At 40.6% G+C, this 22,434-nt stretch overlaps 1 protein-coding gene across 1 annotated transcript; it reads right to left on the bottom strand.

Moving 5' to 3' along the window:
* Nucleotides 1-648: 648 nt before the first annotated feature.
* Nucleotides 649-21,875, bottom strand: LOC127946789 (Krueppel-like factor 13). Its single transcript, XM_052543548.1, has 2 exons — nt 21,092-21,875; nt 649-8,274 (listed from the first exon to the last, which is right to left on the bottom strand). The coding sequence occupies exons 1-2, from the start codon at nt 21,543-21,545 to the stop codon at nt 7,949-7,951; spliced, it is 780 nt and encodes a 259-aa protein (XP_052399508.1). The 5' UTR covers nt 21,546-21,875; the 3' UTR covers nt 649-7,948.
* Between the last annotated feature and the right edge of the window lie 559 nt (nt 21,876-22,434).

Genomic DNA, 22,434 nt, shown 5'->3' with positions numbered 1-22,434 from the left:
GCTTCTTATTGGCATCCTGCTGAGCAACAAGTGCAACCATTGGCTGCACACTAAAGGGTTTGGGTCAATTTGTAATGCAAAGTCAGCCTAGAATTATGCTCTGTGTGCCAAAGCTTTTGACATTCAGAGCCAGGGACTGCAGTGCACTCAGGGCTGCCAAATACTGTGTATGTCATGGATATCTTTAAGGAGTACAGTCTTTTTGGATTTGTTATGAATTTGTGTAGCCTGATAAGAATAAATCTAAATAAAACTTTTACTTTTACTTAAAGAAATTGTTTTATATTTGATATCTGATTCAATTGGTCATATTTTTGTAATAATTTTGACTGTATATTATCCTGTTTATTACATGGCTAATAAAATAGATTGAATAAATTAAATATATATATATATATATTCTCTAAAATATCCAACACATAATTGTATGTAAAATATATATTTTTTAAACTATTCCTATAAATTAATTTGAAGCTAAAACCAAATATCTAAAAGATAACCACACAAAATCTGATAAATTAATATTTAAGTAATAAATAATATTTAAACACACACACACACACATATGCATATACATACACACACACACACACGTATACATGCTTGTAAATTACACTTGGTAAATAAAAAACATGACAATCAGAGCAGTGCTTCTTAATTATGAATTTATTCTCAAATGTAAACTTCACTATTTCATGCATACAAGTTAAGACAACATACATTATTTGACAAATTCTTGTTAATTCTCATATTTGCATAGGACATAGTCACAATATTGTCTAACATGTAAAAAATAAAAGGTCGTAAAAAGGTACAGCAGAGCAACCATAGACCAGCAACAATAATATAATCTGAATAATTCAAGGAACTGTACAACTGTAATACTTCACTGTAGTGATTTGGTTGATTGCGAAATAAAAATAAAATAAAAAAAGACAGTTTCATTATGCGGCAGTTGTTTTGTATGAGGTTATGGAGGAAAGAACTGGCCATTGCTAGAGAAGAGCTAATGTACAAAGTACAGAGGTGCTGGGAAATAGAAACCCAGCGTCATGTAGTCACTGGAGCAGGCATCACACGGTGTCGTTAAAATACAGACGAATACGTACAATAGGAAGGCAAGTCGAGTTCACGCGGCAAACGTCTACAGGACAGCATGAGGCCGCTAGTGCCTCATTACGATTCAATATACAACACTTATCGAAATCTCTACGATAGGAGAACATTTGCACACAATGTGCTTGACTGGTATGTATGAAGAGCGAGGGTTTTGAAATCACTTTTTTCCCGATGTCAGGAACATCGACCACCCGAACTGATTTCACAGGCGTCAAGAGAGAAAAGTTGCATGGAAACTGCAATGGACGAGGATGCGTTCAGTCTTTCAAATGGCTCTTTCACAGTGTCTGATCTTCAGAGCGCATTTATGGGGTTTTATCTAATGGGAAATGTCGGCGTATTTAGTTGAAATGAATTTCGTCGCTCAGTAGGGGGTCGTCTGCGTGATTCTCCCCAAATGAGGGGAGTTACTAGGTCACCACACCTGGGGATCAGAGGTTGTTCAAACCCAACTGCACGGTTTGGCAGACAACCAGACTAACAAAAATTACCACAGCCCTCAAAAGCAGTTAGTGTCTCCTGAGTTCAGCAAGAGACGAAACATAATCAACAGTCGAAACTAAGCCACGGCTAAGACTTAAATTCACTTCCACCATTTCAGATAAGCGGCTACCGTTAGGCAGTCCTCAACTAAATGATTTTTGTTAGCACATGACATCGTAAATATCCATTTCTGAAGTTGTGCTCACTGTCTAGTGACTCCCAATGCATTTAGCTTTGCTAAGCTGGATAGACAATCAGTGTATGACATTTACACATCCATAGGTTCTTTGGAGAAACGTCTAACTGCAAAAACACAGTGTAATTTTCACCAGTAAGTGATCTTCACACCGAAATGTCCACCTGTAACTGGTGGGACTATAAAGGCAATGCTGTACAGTTGTTTTGTATGTGGACATATTCACAAATATGTATTTCTTGGACTTTTGAATGTGAATGAAGGTCAAACGCTGTCGATTATGCATGTCCATGTTGAAAAATGCCAGACTTCTTTTGATTGTTTCCACCAAAAATGAATGACTAAATGAGTTTAGGGTGGAATTTTTATTTTTAAAATGTCCTTCAGTTCTTTCGATTCAATAAATCACTTTTCTGAAACTATCAGATGACTGAATTCCAACTATGCGACATGAACATTCAATAATTCAATCTTGAAACCTTTGGTAACGTCTTTAAAACAAAAACTCAATTTTTCTAATGCCGTCACCCATTGCCAAAAGTGAGAAAGTCGTGGCACTACAGCGTCCTTGGCATCCTACTAAAACATCATCCTCCATCAGTTATTCAAACTGACCTTATTTTGCATGGGAAGACAATATTGGAACTGATAACTGCACATTTGTATGGAAGCCATCTTGTCTGTTCTCTATTCTAAAAGAGGGTCAAGGGTTCTGCTTAACGTAGCAGAACATGACATGGCTGTTTCTTTAGGTAAGTTGAGTATGTAGGAGTTTATAGGTGACAAATAAATGTCGGAAGAACAGCAAAGAGGGAAAAACGTTAAGTACCAAACTGAACTAGTAACAAAATCATGTAATACACAGTCAAAAAGAGTAATAAGAGCAAAATAAATACTTAAACAAAAGAAGCTTTGATGCATTGGTTGGATATAAGCAGCATAATTATAGCAAATGTAATTGCAATCCTTTGGAATGGTAGAGCTTTGATGTAGGATGGTGAACAGGTTAATATCTGAGTTTTCACTTTTACTAATATGTGCATTTGTTCTGTACAACAATGACAAATTAAGAGAAACATAACTAAAAGTAAAACCAAAAAGTATATTCAAGATCACGCCAAATGGGGGAAATTAGAAATAGTTGCGCATCTAATACATCATTCACCCCGCTACATACGCATAAAAACGAACATCACTCATAAAAAAAACTGTACAAGGTCATATTTATCTTTACTATATCACTGTATATGATGAAATAAAATCACCTTCTCGATGCCTTTGGCACTCATTATTGAACTAACATGCAGTTTGCTGAATTTAGGATTGAAGTATCCAATAAAATGCTATTATTATAATTAGTAGGATTTTGTGGACAAATAGCTTTTACGAAACAAAACGTTTCTCGTTGAGTCGGGTGTGTGGGTTTATGCAATCCACTGGCAGAATGAATTTCACAAAGATGATTTGCTTTCAGTATGATGCTCTGATTTTCATGATAATTCATACAAAATTTTGTATTTAAATGTACAATTCTTCCAGATATGAAATCCAAGAAATCCCCCGTCCCATCCCAACACAAAATAAAATAAAATCATAACCTTCTCGATTTTTATAGAGGTATGAGTTTTCAAAAAAGAAAAAAAAAAAGATAGATGACAGAAACATTTAACACAGATGTAATTCTAATTATGTTAAATAACAAAACAATAAAACATGAATGTGACTATCTACTCACAATGATGTGGTCTCTATAGTAATGCATTATATCAAACTTGATCGCGTGTATGCCTTCAGTCTCATGCAATGCTTTTGAGAAGTCAGGATATTTCCCTTTTTTCTCTCACTTAAAACCACCTTTTACCTCAATGTTTTCAAATTTGGTGGTTATACACCAATATTCCACTGTTGATAAAAAGCTTTCAGTGTCTTTCGATGTCCAGTTTTACTAGCATCGTCGCGGCAGACAGAAAAGAAAGCCTTATGAAACACTAACAAACATCGCAAAAAATGAGCAATTATAATAATAACAGCTAAGATCTGAACGCAAAGAAAATAATCAGAAAAAAATACAACACAATGCAAAAATATTGCAAAAATAAAGAAATACGAGTACATCCATGGGTTTTAAGCCGAGAAACGTAGCAGGTACAGTTTGACGTGTCATGACCCAGACATGTTTCCACCTGTGTTCAATGGTCTTGCTTCGCATTCAAGTAGTATCGGTACAGTGAAAAATACAGAAACACAAACACGCATGTATTCATTTTTACATGTAATTCACACTAACCCGAGCTGTGAGTGACTTTGCATTGAGAAAATACAATTTCAGTAAATATTATAAGGAAAAAATATATATTTAGTTGTGTATACTCTATCGAACCAGTACCCAAATGACAGGTTTTGGGTTTGCGAGGTTCACTGAACATGTTTTACCAGGATTGAGGAGTACTAATGAAGAGGACGTTGGTTCAGACCGACCTTATTCTGCCCTGAAATACCCTCTCCTGACCAGCAGCTGGGAGTATTTGCAGATACATCAAAGGCAGTTAAACAAACTTATATAAAACGTCTACAAAGGAGTTTCTTGCACACAGTGAACATACATCGCCAGCTTGCTTTGGAAGTAAAGCTGACTTGTGGAATTCAGGAGGAGAAATCTAAAATGACTTTGAAGGGCCAGGGGAGGGTACGACCACAGCTAGACGGCTTTACGTGTGGGTTTATTGCAATAATGAGAAATAATGCCACCGTGGCACTGTTTATTTTGATGAGGGCTGTTTTCTTTAGCTGAAAGCCGTGATTATGGAGGGGTTTTTTGAGGACTATGAGAGAGGCCCCTGGGAGGGGGATGGGGGCTGTTAGGAAGGATAAAAGGGGGACAAGGCCTGGCATTCACAGGCCTCCCCACCTGCTCCTCTAGCCCTGGAGCGCTAGTCCAGCTGGGCGACTCTGATGCTGGTTTCCCCGCACTGGGCATGGAGGGTGGGCAAGGAAAATGTGCAAGAGAATATAAGACGAGACAAGATGGCTGGTGTTGAATAATGAGCTTATGAATTTGAAGTGAAAAACTGTCACAGAAAGCTTGCTAAGTGTCACTTTAGGAACATTGCGCATATGGGAAAGTGAGACAGCGGATGAAGCAATGCCACAGTAGTTCTGATAGCGGTGCCTCAGTTCCTGGAGGGTCTTTCGCCTGAGCAAGTAAGGCCCGGTCGACAGTTTCTCATGGTAACCGTTCATCCTCGCAGGCTGAAGCGACAAAGGACGGCAAATTCATTGTTCACTTGATTTGTATGATTCTGTACAAATCGAGTAGTAATGCCTAAAGCCCCTGTTTTAAGGAGAGTCAAGTTTGAAAGCAGCTGTTCAGTGAGGTAATGAGTGGTCACACTGACAAATCAGTGATCTGCAACAGTAAAACAAAAAAAGGATGCACGAGTGTTTCCCTGTGCTTGTGGAAAAAGTGCAGTCATTTAAAGAAAGAGTGAGTGATCTTGTCTGAGAATCTTGTCTGAGAAGTAGACGACAGTGCTAACATGGGGGGGGGGGGGATACTGATAACATCTGAAATTTCCCAACATGTTCAACTCTGATTTGATAGCACATCATGCCTATTGTCTGTGAGCCATTATGATTTGGGCTCTAAGTATCCAACCCCCCCATCTCTCCCCCGGCCGGCTGCTTGGATGCTATCCAATCAGATGAGACCATTTTCCCTCTTTGAGCTCCTGCAGTGCATTGTGGGATGCTGTTGGCGGGTGAGTGGGGAGTAGTGCAGAGGGGAGGGAGGGAGGTTTCCGTGTGAGAGAGAGGAAGCTGACTGGGTGTTTCTTCTACTGGAGTGCTCAGATCCTGATAATGCCTCGGTCTTTATCTGTCTCGCTATGGGTCAACCCCCTCTTTCCTGCCTCATGTAGATAGTGCTCTTTGTTCTCATGAAGGCCTGTTGCTCTCACCACAAAGTGAAACAACCATGATGATACAAACTCTGACAGTCTAGCTCACAATGAGTTGTAAATCCGTGCCCTATTAGTGATCGACCGATATATACCCGCAATGCCGGTTAATCTGCAGATATCTGGCCATTTAAAAAAACAACAACCGATAAAACTGTCTGACACACCAACATATCAGCCAGGCTGATTAATTATTATTTTGTGATTATCGTATTAGCCGATAACAGTATCTTACCTACAGATATTTGTTAAGGGCTAGGTTTCTGAAAAGCAACACAAGCACCAATGATCTCTAAGATATAAGATAAAATGTCTTTGGAAAACACTCCACTCTGATTATTCAAGCCGATATTTATCCATTTTGAGATTACAAGTATCGGCCAACAATGGACATATCCGATGGATAAAACATTTTTATAAATTTTGGCCATAACATTTTATTTTGTAAATATCGGTATTACATCAGTCACTGAGAAACGCACATCGGTCAACCACTAGTCTTAACCAGGTGCAATGACAAATGATAACTGACAAGTTTTTTTTTTTCCAACCACATGGTTTAAAATTTTGTTTGTTTTTCTGTGTACCTCTGCCCCCAGTGCAATCTCACAGGTCCAAATTCCAACTTCACATATCAAATATGGCTACAATATAGTCACTTCAATACTTGTTGGCACCTGGTCTTGACACGGTGTGTGGATTTGATATCTCCTTCTTTAAAACTTTTGCTTTGGCTCTCCATCTATCTCTCTCATACGCCCACTTCTTGTCAGATCGAGTGAGCGAGACAGAGTGCGTAAAGCTCCACTGTAATGGCTCTTGTCTCCCTGGCTAGTGTGCTATGAATAGCCCTGTGTAGGATGATGCAGTTTCCTAAGTGGAAGGCCTCTGCAGATGGAGCTCTGCAGAGGCCAGAGGGCCAGGACTTCTGCTGTTACCTGAGAGAATGCCAACATCCCTCCCTCCCTCCTTTCTCTGGGTAGAATAAAAAAAAAATATCTCGGTTCTCTCGTTCACACCTTGGTCTTTGGTGGATTCTGCTCATGTGCTTTTTGTCTTTATTTGAGTCTGAAGTAGGCGTACGTCCAGACAAGTCCCTCTGAATGTGTCGTACTGTAGTGAAAAACCCTGAAGTTGATGAATGTGCTGTTTTATTGAGGAAACAGCTGCTTTGAAACTTTAGCCTCCAAACTGTCAAGGGGAGTTTAGTTTAGTCCACTGAGAGAAGTGGTGCTGTCTGTACTCTTCATTGGGTGGCTCAAGCATTTAAAAGTGGACTGATCATGACATTCAAGGCAAATTGAGAAGATTCCCTTTGAAACATGGGCCCAGGCCAACAGAGCTCTATAAGAGGGAGATAGCGATGTTGAAAAGTCATTTTCAGTCTCAAGACAGAATTACCCCCCACCCCTTAGTTTCTGGTGAGTGGTTTTGCCACTCTCGTTAAATGACTGATTTAAAAAACGATAATAATATTAATGAAGAGTATGAATAACTGTTAAAACCCAGAATTTGCTTCCCTCGATGTGAAAACAAACCAACCAACTCAAAAAAAAAAAAAAAAGAGTGCAAAGTTTCCTTTTGTCCAAGTGTAAGGCTGTTTCTCAATGCATGTTTATCTTCATCATTGTCATTCTTTCAAGCTAACGAGGCCATCCCTGAGCAGGGCGCAAAATTCAACCTCTGTTGAATTTCGTAGTAAAGTGATGCTTGTATTGTGCAGTCAATGTGAGTATTAAAGGAGAAAAAAAAATTCTGGATCCTGAGGTGTATGTGTGCCCCTCTTCCTCACCCGTTTAAAAAAAAATTATGATAAACATCTTTACCTGTCAAACCTTTCAACGTTTTAGTTCACTTGAACAGAGCGGTTGTATATGAAAGAAACAGCAACAAAAAACCCATAATGGAAAGAGGCTGTGGCCAGAAGCTATAAAAATACAGACATATGGTACATCATGTAAATATTGCCACATGGAAAAGGCATCTTTTTTGTGTTTTTTTTTTCTTTTAGGGGTTGCACAAGAAAATTGCACTACAATAAGCAGTTATGTACAGTACAGTACACCACAGCAAGCGTCGGGTTTAGCATGGGCGCTCATTACGCCAGTAATTTTTTAGGGGGAAATGATGGATAGAGAAGCGTTAAAAAATGAGCCTGGAGATCCAGGCATTGTGGGAAGAAAGTGCGGCCAGGTTAAGGCGAGTTGGCTGGGCTGAGGGTGGGGCTAAGGGTGGGGCTTGATGCGTCGGATCGACTGTAATCGCTGAGGGAGCCGGGGCGCGTGGTGCTCGAGATGGTGGCATTGCCAACACCGTGCTGCCTCTTCAGCATGGCCGGCTGGAAATCAGAATGACGACGTGCGTGTTTCATCAGGTGATCACTCCGCATGAAACGTTTGTCGCATAGGGGGCAGCTGAACTTCTTCTCGCCCGTGTGGGTGCGATAGTGCCGTGCAAGCTCATCAGAGCGAGCAAACTTCTTACTGCAGTCAGGCCAGGTGCAGGGAAATGGGCGTTCTCCTGTGACAAACACATAGAGAAAGCAGAACACACAGCTGTTAGTGTTTACAATACACATTCATGATCGCTCAGATATATGTGATGTTTTCAAAACAGACTTTAAAGCTATGCAGTATTTTACAATCTTTACAGATTATAGGCCAGGGGTTCTTAACTCTGGCCCCTGACGTCCACTTTCCTGCAGAGTTTAGCTCCAATCCTAATCAAACACACATGAACAAGCTAATCAAGGGCTTCAGGATTACTAGAAAGTTGCTGCCAGATGAGTTTGATAATGGTTGGTGCTAAACTTTGCAAGAAAGTGGACCTTGAGGGCCAGAGCTGAGAAGCCCTGTCTTTGGCATTGAATCCATTTTTGAAAGAGTGAACTTGCTCCAAAAAACAAGGTGTTAAAGAGGCCACATCATAAACACCACCATGCGTCACTAACAGCGATAAATTGGTGCGGTGGTGCCAACTGATGTGAACCAAGTCCAGCCCTTATGTGGACAATGAACTCTTTCAGCACATAATATCCTGTGCTGACAAGTCTCATTGGTATAATATACTCTTTTAAACTGATCTAGAAGAGTTTTGTGGTTTCTCTTGGTAGGCTAACATTGAGAATTCTCAGAAGAAAATGTGAAACTAAAACAGTTCACAAAAGTCATACAGGCCCCATACAGCCCAAGTACACACACTAGAGCAGCTAAACCACCAGAGAATTAAGATCAGTGAAAGTGAAAGTGACGTGACATAAAGCCGAGTATAGTGACCCAAACGCGGAATTCGTGCTCTGCATTTAACACATCCAAAGTGCACACACAAAACAACGGTGCATGACCCAGACCATTCAGATCCAGGTCACGCAAGGGTTTACCCTCCATAGATGGCTTTTAAATCCCAAAATGGGCAGTCTTTAACCAGACGTAAAAGCCCTGATGTGGCACAACTATTTAGAAGCGGCTCATGAGAGCGTGCTAATCCTCTCCTATAGAAGCAAAAGTCTGCAATACAGTTTACAGTCGCTAAGCTGAGTGAAAAGCCCACACATTAAACCAGGAATGCACTGCATTAAAAAATGAACCATGTTCTAGCCCAATAAGCACTGCATCATGCTAATTAGAGAATTATGGGAATACTAGGGGGACATGTATCAGTATGACTGCTCCAAAGAGGCTTATGGGATTTACTGACTCATTATTGAGATAACTGATGGACACACAAACACATACTGACTGGTTTATTTGGAACTGGCACACATCTCAAAATTACCTTATTTTTTCTTTCCACCATTACCACATCAAATTTAATATCAACAGCGAGTTTAATTAGGCAGGTTAACGGTCTTTACCATGGTACCCTGCCCCAGATAGTACTCAAACATGAAACTAGCAGGTGAGCCAAATGCATGGGAAATTATACCCTACCCCTTCCCCTTCAGGCAATAAAAGAGGGCTTTGACACAAATCTACCCAAAACCAGATGGGTCCATATATCTCAGTGTGGTTTCCTCACAGTTGTGTAAATGTAGTACCAACACCTTCTTTCTTTGTGCACACAAAGGCCCACATGTCAGATGCAGAAAGTATGTTAGCTCACTTCATTGGTTGTTTCCCACACAAATGTGAGAACTGCTTCACTTATTTTATCAGTTTTTGATCCGTTTAGCAGTTTTCCCTCCCTGAGCAGTGCCACCACAAAGGTCTTGAAACCACTGTTGAATACCGTCCGGGTTCTATGTCTACAGTTTTTATAATTTTGAAAGGCAAAGAAATAAGTCAGAGATGTCAGTCATTACATGGTTAAATTAGACAGAACAGGCAAAGTACACAGACGTTCAGACAGCTATTTGCTGCTGCCTTTGTTTTGTGGTTTCCCCTTAAGGCCCCAATGGAAAACAACTTCAAACAAAAATGTATACGTGATGCCAAATTTATGTGTGGGACGACTGCTTTGCTGGGGTCCCTTCCCCCTACTATAAAAGATTGAGAAAGCGAGAGAAACAGCAGGCAGAGCGAGTCTAGACTGCTTCCGTCTAAATCTGTGACCTGTCACTCACTTTCAGACAGACATGCTCCCACCATTCACACAAACACACATACAAAAATGTACTACGTGATGACATATTTCTATCACATGTAAACAAATCAAATCAAACCTTCACACACACACATGAAAATATATTCTGCGTGTGAATGAGCTTTTGTCTCCATAACAATGTCTATGTACGTTTACTTGTATCTGTCATATATCTTCCCAAACAACCCACGTGACAAAACACAAAAAATACAGAGTTGCGCACACACAAACATTCACTCCCACTCTAAGTAAAGCAAAAAACTCATCATCTGATACTCATTTGCCACACACATATTCAAGCTCATCCAAACATACCGCAAGTATAGAAAGCAACAATTGAAATCCACTAAGCTTCAAACATGCCACGCCCACGAGAACTAATCTGAGAGGGTCACTGTTGTTTGACCTTTTTTAAACATCCTGGATCTAGTCATAATTGTGGCGTATAAACATAAATACACAAGATCGAACATTAACGTAGTAGAAATGGGGACGGATCGGTGGATGGTCTGAGATTCTCCCTTCAGCCAACCTGTAATTTAATAGTCTAATTAATATACGAAAGTCTGTGGGAACTCAAGGTTGTAAAGTGTAAGTTATGAGTGATGAGCAGGTGTGAACAGTGACATCAGTAAAAAGCTAACATATTAGGCTAATTATCCTGAGCAATGCGGTTGCATAAGCCAGGTTTTGAAAATCAACACATAAGACAAACAAAATAGCTTTTTACCAAGCTAGTTATCAAAGCAACAATTTTACGTTTTTTTTTTTTTTTTAGTTTAAGTTTTCACATCTAATATTTATATCTTATTTAATTTATTTTAGCTTTGTTTTAATTACAGGAAGCGATTTTAATAGTTTTAGGTTCTATAACAACACCATAGACAAGAAGGCTAGTGCGCTGGGAAGCTAGCATATGCTCAACACAAAGACATCACCTACAGACAAGACCATTCAGGACTACCATGATTGAAATGTCCTGCTTGCATTATATGAACATGACTAAGAGTTCAAGTGGGACATGTTTCCAGGAATATTATTATCACGAATGAGGGCGCTCTTGACGTGGCTCTGAAGTAGGCTTATGTAAAAAGGTCACACTGTCCAGTCTGTAACAGTTTCATAACAGATGGAAGTGGCTGTGGTTTTATCCACCATGTCAAAAACACTTCCTCTTTCTGTCCCTTTGGGAAAACAAAAGAGAGGCCTTAACCCATTCTGGCATACTGTTCATGCAAATACCCACAACAAAATGTATGTCATCTTTAATCATCCCCTTGACAGTGGTCAATATATTTATTCACAGCCCTGCATCCTGGCACTTGTACAAAAGGAGACTTTTTTAAGTGGTTTGTGTTGCATGGGCACTGGCATGTCTTCACACTGATGAGCTACACCCTCTTTGGTGTGGTGCAACCAGCACTGCATGTGCCCAAGTCTTTTTCGCAACAGGGGCCAGTAATTAGGAGAGCTTTAGATTCGACCTCTGTGTTAACGAACACAGTGACCCAGTTACCCTTTGCAGCAGTTACCTCACAGTTGCTAGTAAGGACATCCCATAGTGAAGGTAGCTGAGCAACAGTGTTTCCCTTCAGAGGCGATACCATTATGTCACAGACAGCAGCCTTACATAACTGTTCCCTTTTGGGGCCACTGGGTCAGTAAATAAACTCATGCTCATGTCTTCTCTCAAGTATAACAACACATTGCAAATCCGTGGTTAAATTTTATAGAGGGCCCAAAGAAAGAACAACTTCAGACTCCCTAGAATCTGTAGGAAATAGGAGAAAACGGCCTTTTGAGGTGAACAGTCTAAGCCACAGACATCTGATCAGGCCACTATCTGAGCAACACACTGTGCAGACTGAATGTCGATCCAGGAGACTTGGTGTCGCTCACCTGTTCCAACAAGAGTTACCAGCATCTCTGTGTGGGTGAGATAAAATTTCTCAGGTTTCTTCAACCGTAAGGCCACTTATGCAGGCTGAGACATAGGAAGGAATGGAAACAGCCAGACAAAACGTGAGAGAGGCAGGAAGACATTAAGGCAGGCAGTGAGGACATCCAGTGGGAGGTCTTCCAAATCCTTCATAACCATGAGCTCAAAGTGCACTCTCTAAGCTTGCTCAACGGCTATATACACTTGATGCCCTAGAACATGCTCTGAAATTAGCATAGTCTGAAAGTCCAATGTCAGCTGCTGTCATTCAGAAAACAGTTCAGACGTAGAATTAGAAGAAGACTTTGCATTCATCCTCTCGACACCAAACGGACACATCCCTTGCAGGTCAAGAATGGAGGACAAGAGTTTATAGTAGAAACCCTGTGCTGTATGTTCATTTTGAATTGCAAAAATGAAGGTCAGGACCAGGACCATGGAAACTGATCTTAGATGAGTATAAAAGGCCTAGTTCCATCCATAAAGATGTAGAAGTTTTGAAGTTGTCCTTGTTTTTGCAAGGTTTTTGGCCAAGAATAGTACAGACGGCACACATGTGCCTTCAGTTATCTTTAGCCAGAGGCAAAGCAAAAGTGATACAACAAATACAGATGTAAACTAGACCAAGACATGATGCTTTTAACATCTTATGTATTAGATCCTGATGTTGCCGATGGTGATTCCAATTAGATCAGACGTACTGAATCAGGGGCACACTGTCTCCTAGCCTCCGGTCTACCACTTACTCTGATTCATTATCTGTGAAAAACCACAAGAATCTCCAAAATGGCACCACAAATGAAGCTGCAGCACTTACTAGAAAGTTGTACTTTATTCCTGGTGGGTCATACAGAAGTCTGCCATCTCAAGCCCACATTGTTAATGACAAAACTGCTTTGAGCCATTGGAGACCCAGACAGGCCTCTTCTTAATCTCAAAGTTTCCAAACCCTACTTTAAGAAAGTTCTCAGCTTCTCTCAGCAAAGCAAACTGGGGGATTTCTGCCAACAACCCAGCTCTCCCAATTCCACGAGGGCTGAGATGCTTGTCGAGATGATCTAATCACTGCCCCATAGGAGCAGGGAATTTTGGGAGAGTATGCAATCCCATCAGCAACCAAATTGGGAAAGAGATATAGGTCACGCCCTCCATCTAACTGAGGTTTACAAGTAGTGAGTTCACAGAGACTGCAATACACCATGGAGACAAGAAACCACAAAGTATGGCACAAACATAGCTAGGACTTACATTATAGTTATGGGCAATTTAACAAATAGGCAACATTATTGTCATATCTGCATTAGACACTTCTGACTGCTGAGTGAGCAAAAACTCTCCTGGTAAAAAAATAAATAAATAAAGACCCAGATCACAGCATTTACAAACAACTCTGGGAATGGAACAAAAAAGACAGAAGTTCACCACACATATGTGTGTGCTTATGGAGGGAGGGCATGCAGGGTTGACTAACCACACTGAGACTTGTTGAGTCAGATCAGGCTTTCAGTCCTCTGTTCGTGCCAATGGCTTTGAGAAACTGAGGATTAATGCTAATGCGTGTGGGTGTAACAAAGACATTATGGCTAGGTCAGGTGCAACGATTAGGACTGGGCCAGACTCGTCCAGAGACATTGTGACGAAGGCAACTATGGTTAATTTATCATCCTCTTTTGTCTTTAATGAAAAATGCTAAAAACCACTTGCCTTTCAATTGCACATTCTCCTCCCAGGGTTTTACTGCTATTGAGAAATGTGAACAATAGTACTGGCCTTCACCATCAGGCATTTCAATCAAGCCTACTAGACATAACTCACTCCTCTCAGTCTCTACAGCACATGTGCACACACGGTCTAAGACACATTATATGAGGAAGCAGCCACAACTGCTGCAGATTTATGTCCCCTCCCCCTATTTTCCCACCTCATGAGGAGCACATCTCACAGCTTTGCTCTACTCATCAATACAGCTATGAAATTGACCTTCCAGTGGGTCCTGGCTTAACTAGGCCACTAGGATTGTTTTGTAACACAAAATAGTTATTTTAACTCAATTTTACATTAAGACAGTTGTAGCCAGCTGAAGCACGTGAATGGTAAAAAGGTAAGAGCAGGTGGGTGGGGTCACCCACAGCTCTGACATTATGTACAGAAACGAAGTCTGCTAAATGTCAAGAAACCGTGCTAAATTGGATTTTTATACTGTAAAAAGAGTATACATTAAATGGGTAATAACAAAAAACGCTAATACTGATCTTGAGTGAGATTTCTCTTTTTTAATCCCACGTTTTAAGGACAAACTGTCCTCTCTCCAATTCGTTAATTTCTTTTGTCAACCACATTAACATTAGTCAAAAGCTATTTGAGGCTTTGTTTACTTCCTTGAGTGATGCAAATCTTAAATGGATAGTTAATCCCAAAATGTTGATGCAAACCTCTATGAATTACTTTCTTCATTCAGAAAGGTCCTGCATTATTTTGGGCTTTCATTGACTTTCTTCGACAAAAACTGTTGGAATATTCTTTGGACTTTTTTGTTGCTCTTTTCTGCAAAAGAAACAAAAGTCAATCCGGTTAAATAAATTATCTAAACATACATTTTTGGGTGAACTATTCTTTGAACATGTTTAGTTCCTGAAGGTTTACCTTGAGTAGACACCATTGACAGCAAGATACTCTCAAACAAGACACCACCAAGTCAACCCTTCCCCCATGACTGTCCACTGAATGATCCTTTTCATCCCGCAGCCACGCCTGGAAGAGCACAGGCCAGGATCCTCCACATACAGATTTATTAGACAGTAAGGGGTCAAACTGGCAAGAGCTAATGTCAATATAAAAGCCTGGGAGGCAACCAAGGTTCTGGCACACAGCAGAAAGCAACCTCTCTCTCAGTTTCTTTTTTTTTTCTCCCCTCAATCCTCATCTCAAAAACCCAAATGCATGCACTGCTACTGCAGAGAAACACCAAATCAGTTTGCCAGCAGATGCAGCTGAGCAAGTGACCTACTTCAATGGAGGGCTTTGACAACGGGTCCCACCCTGTACCCACCCCCACACTTCTGCCTTTCCATACAGTACATCCCCACCCACAAATTGCAGTGTTAGTGCCCCACGCAGAGTTTGCGTGAGACCCTAAGCTGGCGGCTCATGCTTCAGGAACCTGAAAATACAGCTCCACATCAGCTCCAGATCCCCTTCTTCCTCCACAGAGAAATCGACACCCATACATAGTAGATTTAAGAAAGCAAAAGAGCTCAAACTATACAATGCTTCAGTAGTTCTGTCAACTTACGCCCTTATGGGTGGGGGGAGAGGACACAGGGTAATAGGGGGATGGTTACGTAGGAACAGACTTGCTTTTATAAGGCTCTGCCAAAGCTAACTAAAGTATACATAAGTTCAGCTGAGTTTGAAAGGTACTTATAGAAGCGGTGGCCTGTATGCTTTTCTTCATCTGAATGAAAAATAAGAGAACTGTATTCCCCTCAGTGAGGGCTGATTCAGGAGAGATGGATACCTGCAAAAGGGTGGATGAGTGCATGATGAAACACCCAGGGGGCTTCAGCACTTCAGCCTATCATATTTAAGTGAGAGAGAGAGCACCAAAGCATGGTTTCTACCACTCACACATGAGGCTGACAGTAAAAATCAGAAAAGAAACATGCTGTGGACAGAACTGATGTATATAGATAAATGGTTAAAGGTCCGTTTATACTAATCTTCTCTCAAACATAAACATAGGGGCACATATACAATTCATATGATCCCCGCATAACATCATTCCCAATTAACTAGCAGGTGCATATACTGAATGGCAAGTGGGTCAGCCATGCCCATGCACTCTCGGGCATCTAACATATATTCCGGTTACAAGGAAGCAGGCCAGGGGTGTGGAACGGAATATAGTTTTAGTCAGAGAGAGTCGAATCCCTGTTGTGAAGCCATCACCCTCACACTGAGCCCCACCCCGTCCCAGCCTTGGCAATGTGCCCAGCACAGGGCAGAAGTGCCCAGGTCCCACCCATCCAAACCGTCCACCTACACCACGGGGCAGGATGACTGCACAGGATGTCATGTCTGTAAATAACCCAGCAAAGAGGAAAGAAAAATGGCTGACGAGTCAGTTTAATTTTGCATGTATTTGCTATAAACCTGGGAGGAGGGTGTTCTAGGAATTTACTGCTTTAATGCACACTTGAACCAATGTCTGATCTATTGTTCAAGTGAGAAAACAAACGAATTCTGTAGCAAAACAATGTCATCTATACATTGTGCACACTATTGTATCTCTTGGGACTCTAGAAGACAATACAAAGGGTCACGTAAGGAACATAAGAGTCCACGGGCCAAACAAAAAAGCTAATCTGCCGTGAAATATGTCATTATGGGCTTTGTTTATGTGTATGATAAAGAGGGGTGCTCCCCTCTATTCCCACAATACATAAACAATACAGATGGAAACCTGATTTTAAGGTGCATGTAATAGTTTGTAAATAGTAATGGCTTGGGCTGGATTTAGTACCATTGTAAGTATCTCATGTATCCATGATTTTTACATTTCTTTTTTTTTTAAAGAAAATTATGCATGAGTTGAATTTACATTATGAGGTAATCAACGTTACATTAATTGCACTTAAATTGAATCCAAAATATTCCATCAATGCTGAAAGGAAAACAATGCTTTAATGCATTACATTAAATCTTTAAACGTGTAGAAATCTAATACTGTAGAGGTACAAGTACTAATACAGCAGTTTCACTTTGAGCAAAGATTTTGTCAAGTGAGGTATTGCATGCAAAACACTTTCAGATGAACTACACTTATGAGAAAAGTCACATGCACTGAAAGAGCACCATGTTTTTTGTTTATAGCAAACAGCCCAGAATATATAACAGCTATGGCCTTGGCAGTCTCCTCAAGCCAAGTTCTTCAAGCCAACTTCCTCTTCCTGAACCGAAACTTGCAGGTTTGTTAATTTTATTTATTTATTCTTTATTTGTAATTTCTGTAACCCTACACCCATTTCATATGTATGCATACCAGAGGATCATTATCTTGTCACAAGTCAACTGCAGCCTAATAAAGTAATGAGCATGTTATAAATTATCATCTGCAAGCATATTGTGCACCATTACAGTTAACAGCTCATCAAATGCAAACCAAGCATCTCTCCGAATCTGTCCATCTGTGTTTATAAGGATGATTAATGAGCCCTTCCTTATCCAGCCACATGCTAGTTGGAATCTTTTCTTTTTTCTTCCTACCCTTTCCAACTTTCTTGTGGGTCCTCTGTTTAGCCTTGAGTCTGGGCATAGCCATAAAACATCAAATAAGAATATTATTCTTGATGCTCCTAGGTCATGAACTAATCTTAACATGATAAATACCCTAACAAAGTGGAGATAAAAGTTCAGGATGCACCCAGACAACAGAGGAAGTGCCAGTACAGTCAGACTAAACTGAAAAGGTCCTCTTGAAAGGTCACAAAAAGGTTATTTTGCCAGACTTATCTCAGTGAGGGACACTCTGTAACCACAGGTTACCACAGAATTGCTTAAGGCAAGCACTTACAATACATAGTCTTTCTTTAAAAAGAAAACAACACTACAAATAGACCCAGAACGTAAAATTGTGGGCATGGCAAACGTATGTGGTTTAAGGCAGTAAGCAAGATGGAAAGGGTCATATCAGTCCGCAAACAAGTGCTTTAAAAAGTTATGTGAGCTAGTAATACATTCTTGAGGAGGGAAATAACACTTAAAAGACTTTGCACTGACATAGCTATTTATAATAATGCAATATTGTATAGTCTTCAGAAGTACAGAGTTAAAAAAAAAATCCTTCCATTGCTGTTTAAACAACTGCATTTGCTGCAGTGCATTTCAAAGCAGAGCCCTTTGCCACATTTATGTGCCGTTTGATCATGACAGTACATCTGCTCCAGCTCGATCATAAAACAGCTTCTTTTTCCAGCAAGCTTGCACTTGTGATGGCTTGGGCCCTCCTCCTTTCCCCTGGAACTACTCGTTCAACAAAAAAGCATTAGAACACTGCAAAGGTCTAGCAAACAAATGAAAAATAATTATTTACACTTTATTCCTAAGTTGCAAAGACAGACAAATGCAAAAACGAAATATATCAAGACCGGTTGCATTTTTCAGAAATTACTTATTGTTTTCTCAAAAGTAGTTTGACTAGTATGACTGCATCTCTGCGAAGGAAAACCCCAGAGCCCAAGCGTTTATCCTACCGCTACAGTATACGACTCCATCGGCGACGCTAACGTAAAAAGCTGGATGCAACTTTCTGTGCCCAATTCTTGCTGGGTTAAGACAAATGCTTCAAAGCAGGATTGAAACCAGGACCAGCAGGGAATTCAGAGAGGTCTGCAGTACTTTTGTCTTCCCAAGTTTGTTTTTATAACTCTGTGTTCCCCTCTCAGTTCAAAAGCAGTGCGTTGCTGGGAGAAAGATCCATTTTCTCTTTGCTCCATTGGTAGAGACTGATGGAAAATCTGCTGAGTGCTTAAGAAAGGTGCCCAGAATGGAGCAGGTTGGTTGAGTCTGGGCTGATGAACTCAAATGACCCACATTCTCTGATTACCAAAACAAATGAGATGGAACACTCATTGTTTAACCGAATCACGGTCCGATCGCAGACCGGTGACTACAGTGAAACCCAATCTAAAGTCTGCCCAACTGAAAGACAGGAAGTGAGGGAGGTCTTAAATACACACTATAAACATGATAAACTGAGCTGTTTATCTGCTCCAAATGACTTACTCTGATATGTAAACACAAAACTAGACACATAACCAACCCCATGGAATGCAACTGAAGCTGGAGTTTTACAGAAAGTATGTGGTGTATACTGACATAAACATGGCATTATATGCTGACGGTAAAAGATACTGACGGTTATATATACTGTAAAAGACCCAACGTGTTATCAAGCAAAGTATATGACACTGTAAGTGAAAAATGTAAATGTAAAATGTATATGACACGCCCACCTTATGTAGGCTACTTCAAAGCTTTAAAGTTTTATATTATACAAAAGCCTTTTGTACCAAAAATCCAGTCAACGCTATACACACAGTATTTATTATTATAAAGTCAAGGTGAGGTTTTGGGTAGTCCTGCTTCACAATATATGCTATTCATGGCAGCAAACCCTCACAAGATGGTAGCATTATTGGTTGTACATTCTCACTGCTTTTTCTACATGATGAGATGTGCAGTGTTGTGATTTCAAAGAAGACTGTTTAAGATGATAGATCATCATAAGCAAGTAGGTCAACATTTCTGAACACCATAACCACAAGGGATGAGTCACGGTTGATTAGTTGGGTTCTAGATTATTGTGGACCATTAGTTTATTTGGATTTAGATCTAAAGATTTCACAAATTCTTGGAAATGTCTACATTTCATAAAATAAGCTGAGTGTCTCACACATTGACACCAGGCGACTCAATCTGATCTGTTTTGCCTGATAAAACACATGGCAACATTCTTTATTTTGAAGTAACCAGGGGTGTGTTTAGGAAAACCCTGACAGAGTTGACACTTCTGGGTTTATCTCTGATCTGACGCTACAACGCCTTTAGGTGTCAAGTATTTTTTTTTTTTTATTTAGTGCAGGTTTCCTGTAAAAATGGCCATCTCTTGCCAGAAGTGACGGCAAAACGGCATTAATAAAATATTAGCGGCAGAAATGCATGTCACGGCGCGTGAAAATGCGCAACAATACGTATAATTACTTTTCTAAATGTACTTTCCATCCTAAACGTCAATTGTAAAGGCTGGAGGTCTGCGCTGAGGGCGGGTGCGCTGCGCGGTTCAGCGCTCGGCTGGTCGAGTCTGTTGCTGGCCAGATCAGCTGGCAGTCTGTCCGACGGGGGTGTGGCACATCACAACAAAGAGCCTAACAGTCAAACAAGCAACCGCAGAAGTCTCACCAACCCCCATATTTTATTCATTTAAAAAAAAAAACCTTGCATATATCCAAAGGACTAACGCAAAGAAAACCAGATTATGCGCGAACCTGCTGTTTTTGGACTTTGTGAGGCGTTTTCTGTCTGCACCGAGCGCTACTGCCAGTGACTTTTCGCAAACTACCACCATCGCCTCTTAAAACTACAGCCTACAGGAATTTTATGAGCGATTACATCATGGGGTGCCTGACTCTTTTTGCGCCAGCAATGTGATAGATTTAACTGCGAGCAGATTAGTATGCGAATGTATTGAGTGCATGTGTCTGTATGCATGAACACGCTGGCATATGTTGCAGGGTTTTTTTTTTTCTTTTCGTTCTGTTTATTTTATAGTACAATGTTGTCACCTTTGTTATTTTTATTAACATTCCTGCCACTTTATTTTTATTTTCTGTCACCGTTTTATTGGGTGTATTAATGCGCTGACATTATTCTATGCAGAACAATCGTGCCAATAAAGTGCTTTGGACTTGAAACTGAAAAGTGGTATACTGGGCATATATGTGTGTTGAGTTGGCTCATATAGGCGAGGCACGGGGAGGGAGAACTGTTGCTGTTTACCATATAGCTTCCTCATAGTGGGCGTGACAGTATGTATGGTTATACTTACCGCGAATAACAATTTATTTCCTTTAAAACGACTATTTAGAGTAAATGCATGTTTAATAATGAATATCACTGCAACACAACAGTTGTCCCATCAAGTAAAAACTGAGCTTGTACGGAACACAGTGTGCCCAAAGTGTGCGAATGCGTAAACGTCGCGCTGTTTACACTGGATCTGCGAAACGGCAATTACACTTGGCAGGAATGGAAACTGACCTGTATGTGTCCTTAGGTGGGCTTTGAGATGGGACGATTTGCCATAAACTTTTTCACACCCTGAATAGTGGCATTTGTGCTTTTTCTGTGGGGGTTCTTGTTCAATTCGACCCCTAAAGCGTTTGCTTCTTTGTTTAAGAGCAGAGTCGCCGGTGATGGTGGTGGTAGGTGTGGCAGAGTTCCCATCATCTCTGGTTAGGGTTGCTGTTGGTGGCGTGCTCTCCTCCTTTATTTTTGCCTGCTCGGCAAAATTGATGGGGGTCTGTTGATTAAAATCCGCCAGAATTCTCGCCACCACAAAAAGAGATGAGTTGTCCTTCAAAGGCTCCTTGGTTTCTTCTCCATTCCTCTGTGCAGCCGCAGTTTCGGGCTTGATCTCTCTATTCCCTTTTGGACCGTGGACAATTGCTTGGCTGGACATTGACACAAGGCACTCTGCTGCGAAGTGATCCATTTCGTTGAAGAATAGAAGTTGTTCCTTTATGACATTCAAACCCAATGCCAGTAGACCATAGAACTCAGTAGATCCCTTTGTGTGATGCTGAATAGGCAGCTCTCGTAAGCAAACTCACTTTGCACTATCTTACCGGCTTTTCAGCAACACTGACATCCTGCATGTAAATCATGCGCGATAGAGTCGTGAGCGCGCCACGCCGACTGCTTTCGTCCTTTAGAGATAAGTTTCCGGTGACGAGAGCTCTGAAAACTTGTCTGGATTGAGTATCAAAACTCCCATCGTGGCTGCAGTTCTCACAAGCGTTAAAGTGACAGTATGCTGTGCGCCGATTAGAGCTGATTGTATCCATGCTGGGGGCGTGTCGGCCGGTAGCGTATGGCAACGTCACCGAGCCGGCGCGCACTCATTGGATGGCGACGTGCACTGCCTTACTTGCCCCCACCAAACTTTTAGAAAGTATAAAAGAAACTTCACTCAGAATCTAAATGTATATATAACACATGCATTGATAAGAGTGAGAAAGGAGTCTATTTTTAAAGTAATATATACTTATATAATGTTATTGCTAAAATTGCTAAAGACTTCCGCTCACCCTCCCACTAAAATCATTGTATAAAAACCTATAATGAAAATCCTTCTATTTAGCATTTGTATTAAGATATTAATTGCAAATATATATTATCAGCATAATAAAGTTTAGCAGAAATAATAATTATTATTATTATTATCGTTGTTGTTGTTGATACTGAAGTGATTTCATCCCTTGTCTTTGTATACGGCATAATATATACAGTATATCTAAGAGCATATAGGATTGTCTCACTGAAGCATTCTTTTATAGTCAGTTGCAAGCCATTTTGTTGGTCACAGGGTTCACTCATATTTC

The sequence above is a fragment of the Carassius gibelio genome, chromosome A25 (assembly GCF_023724105.1).
Source record: "Carassius gibelio isolate Cgi1373 ecotype wild population from Czech Republic chromosome A25, carGib1.2-hapl.c, whole genome shotgun sequence".
NCBI classification, from domain to species: Eukaryota; Metazoa; Chordata; class Actinopteri; order Cypriniformes; family Cyprinidae; genus Carassius; species Carassius gibelio.
The sequence above is the reverse complement of the archived record's forward strand: the minus strand, read 5'-3'. Positions and strand labels throughout refer to the sequence as shown.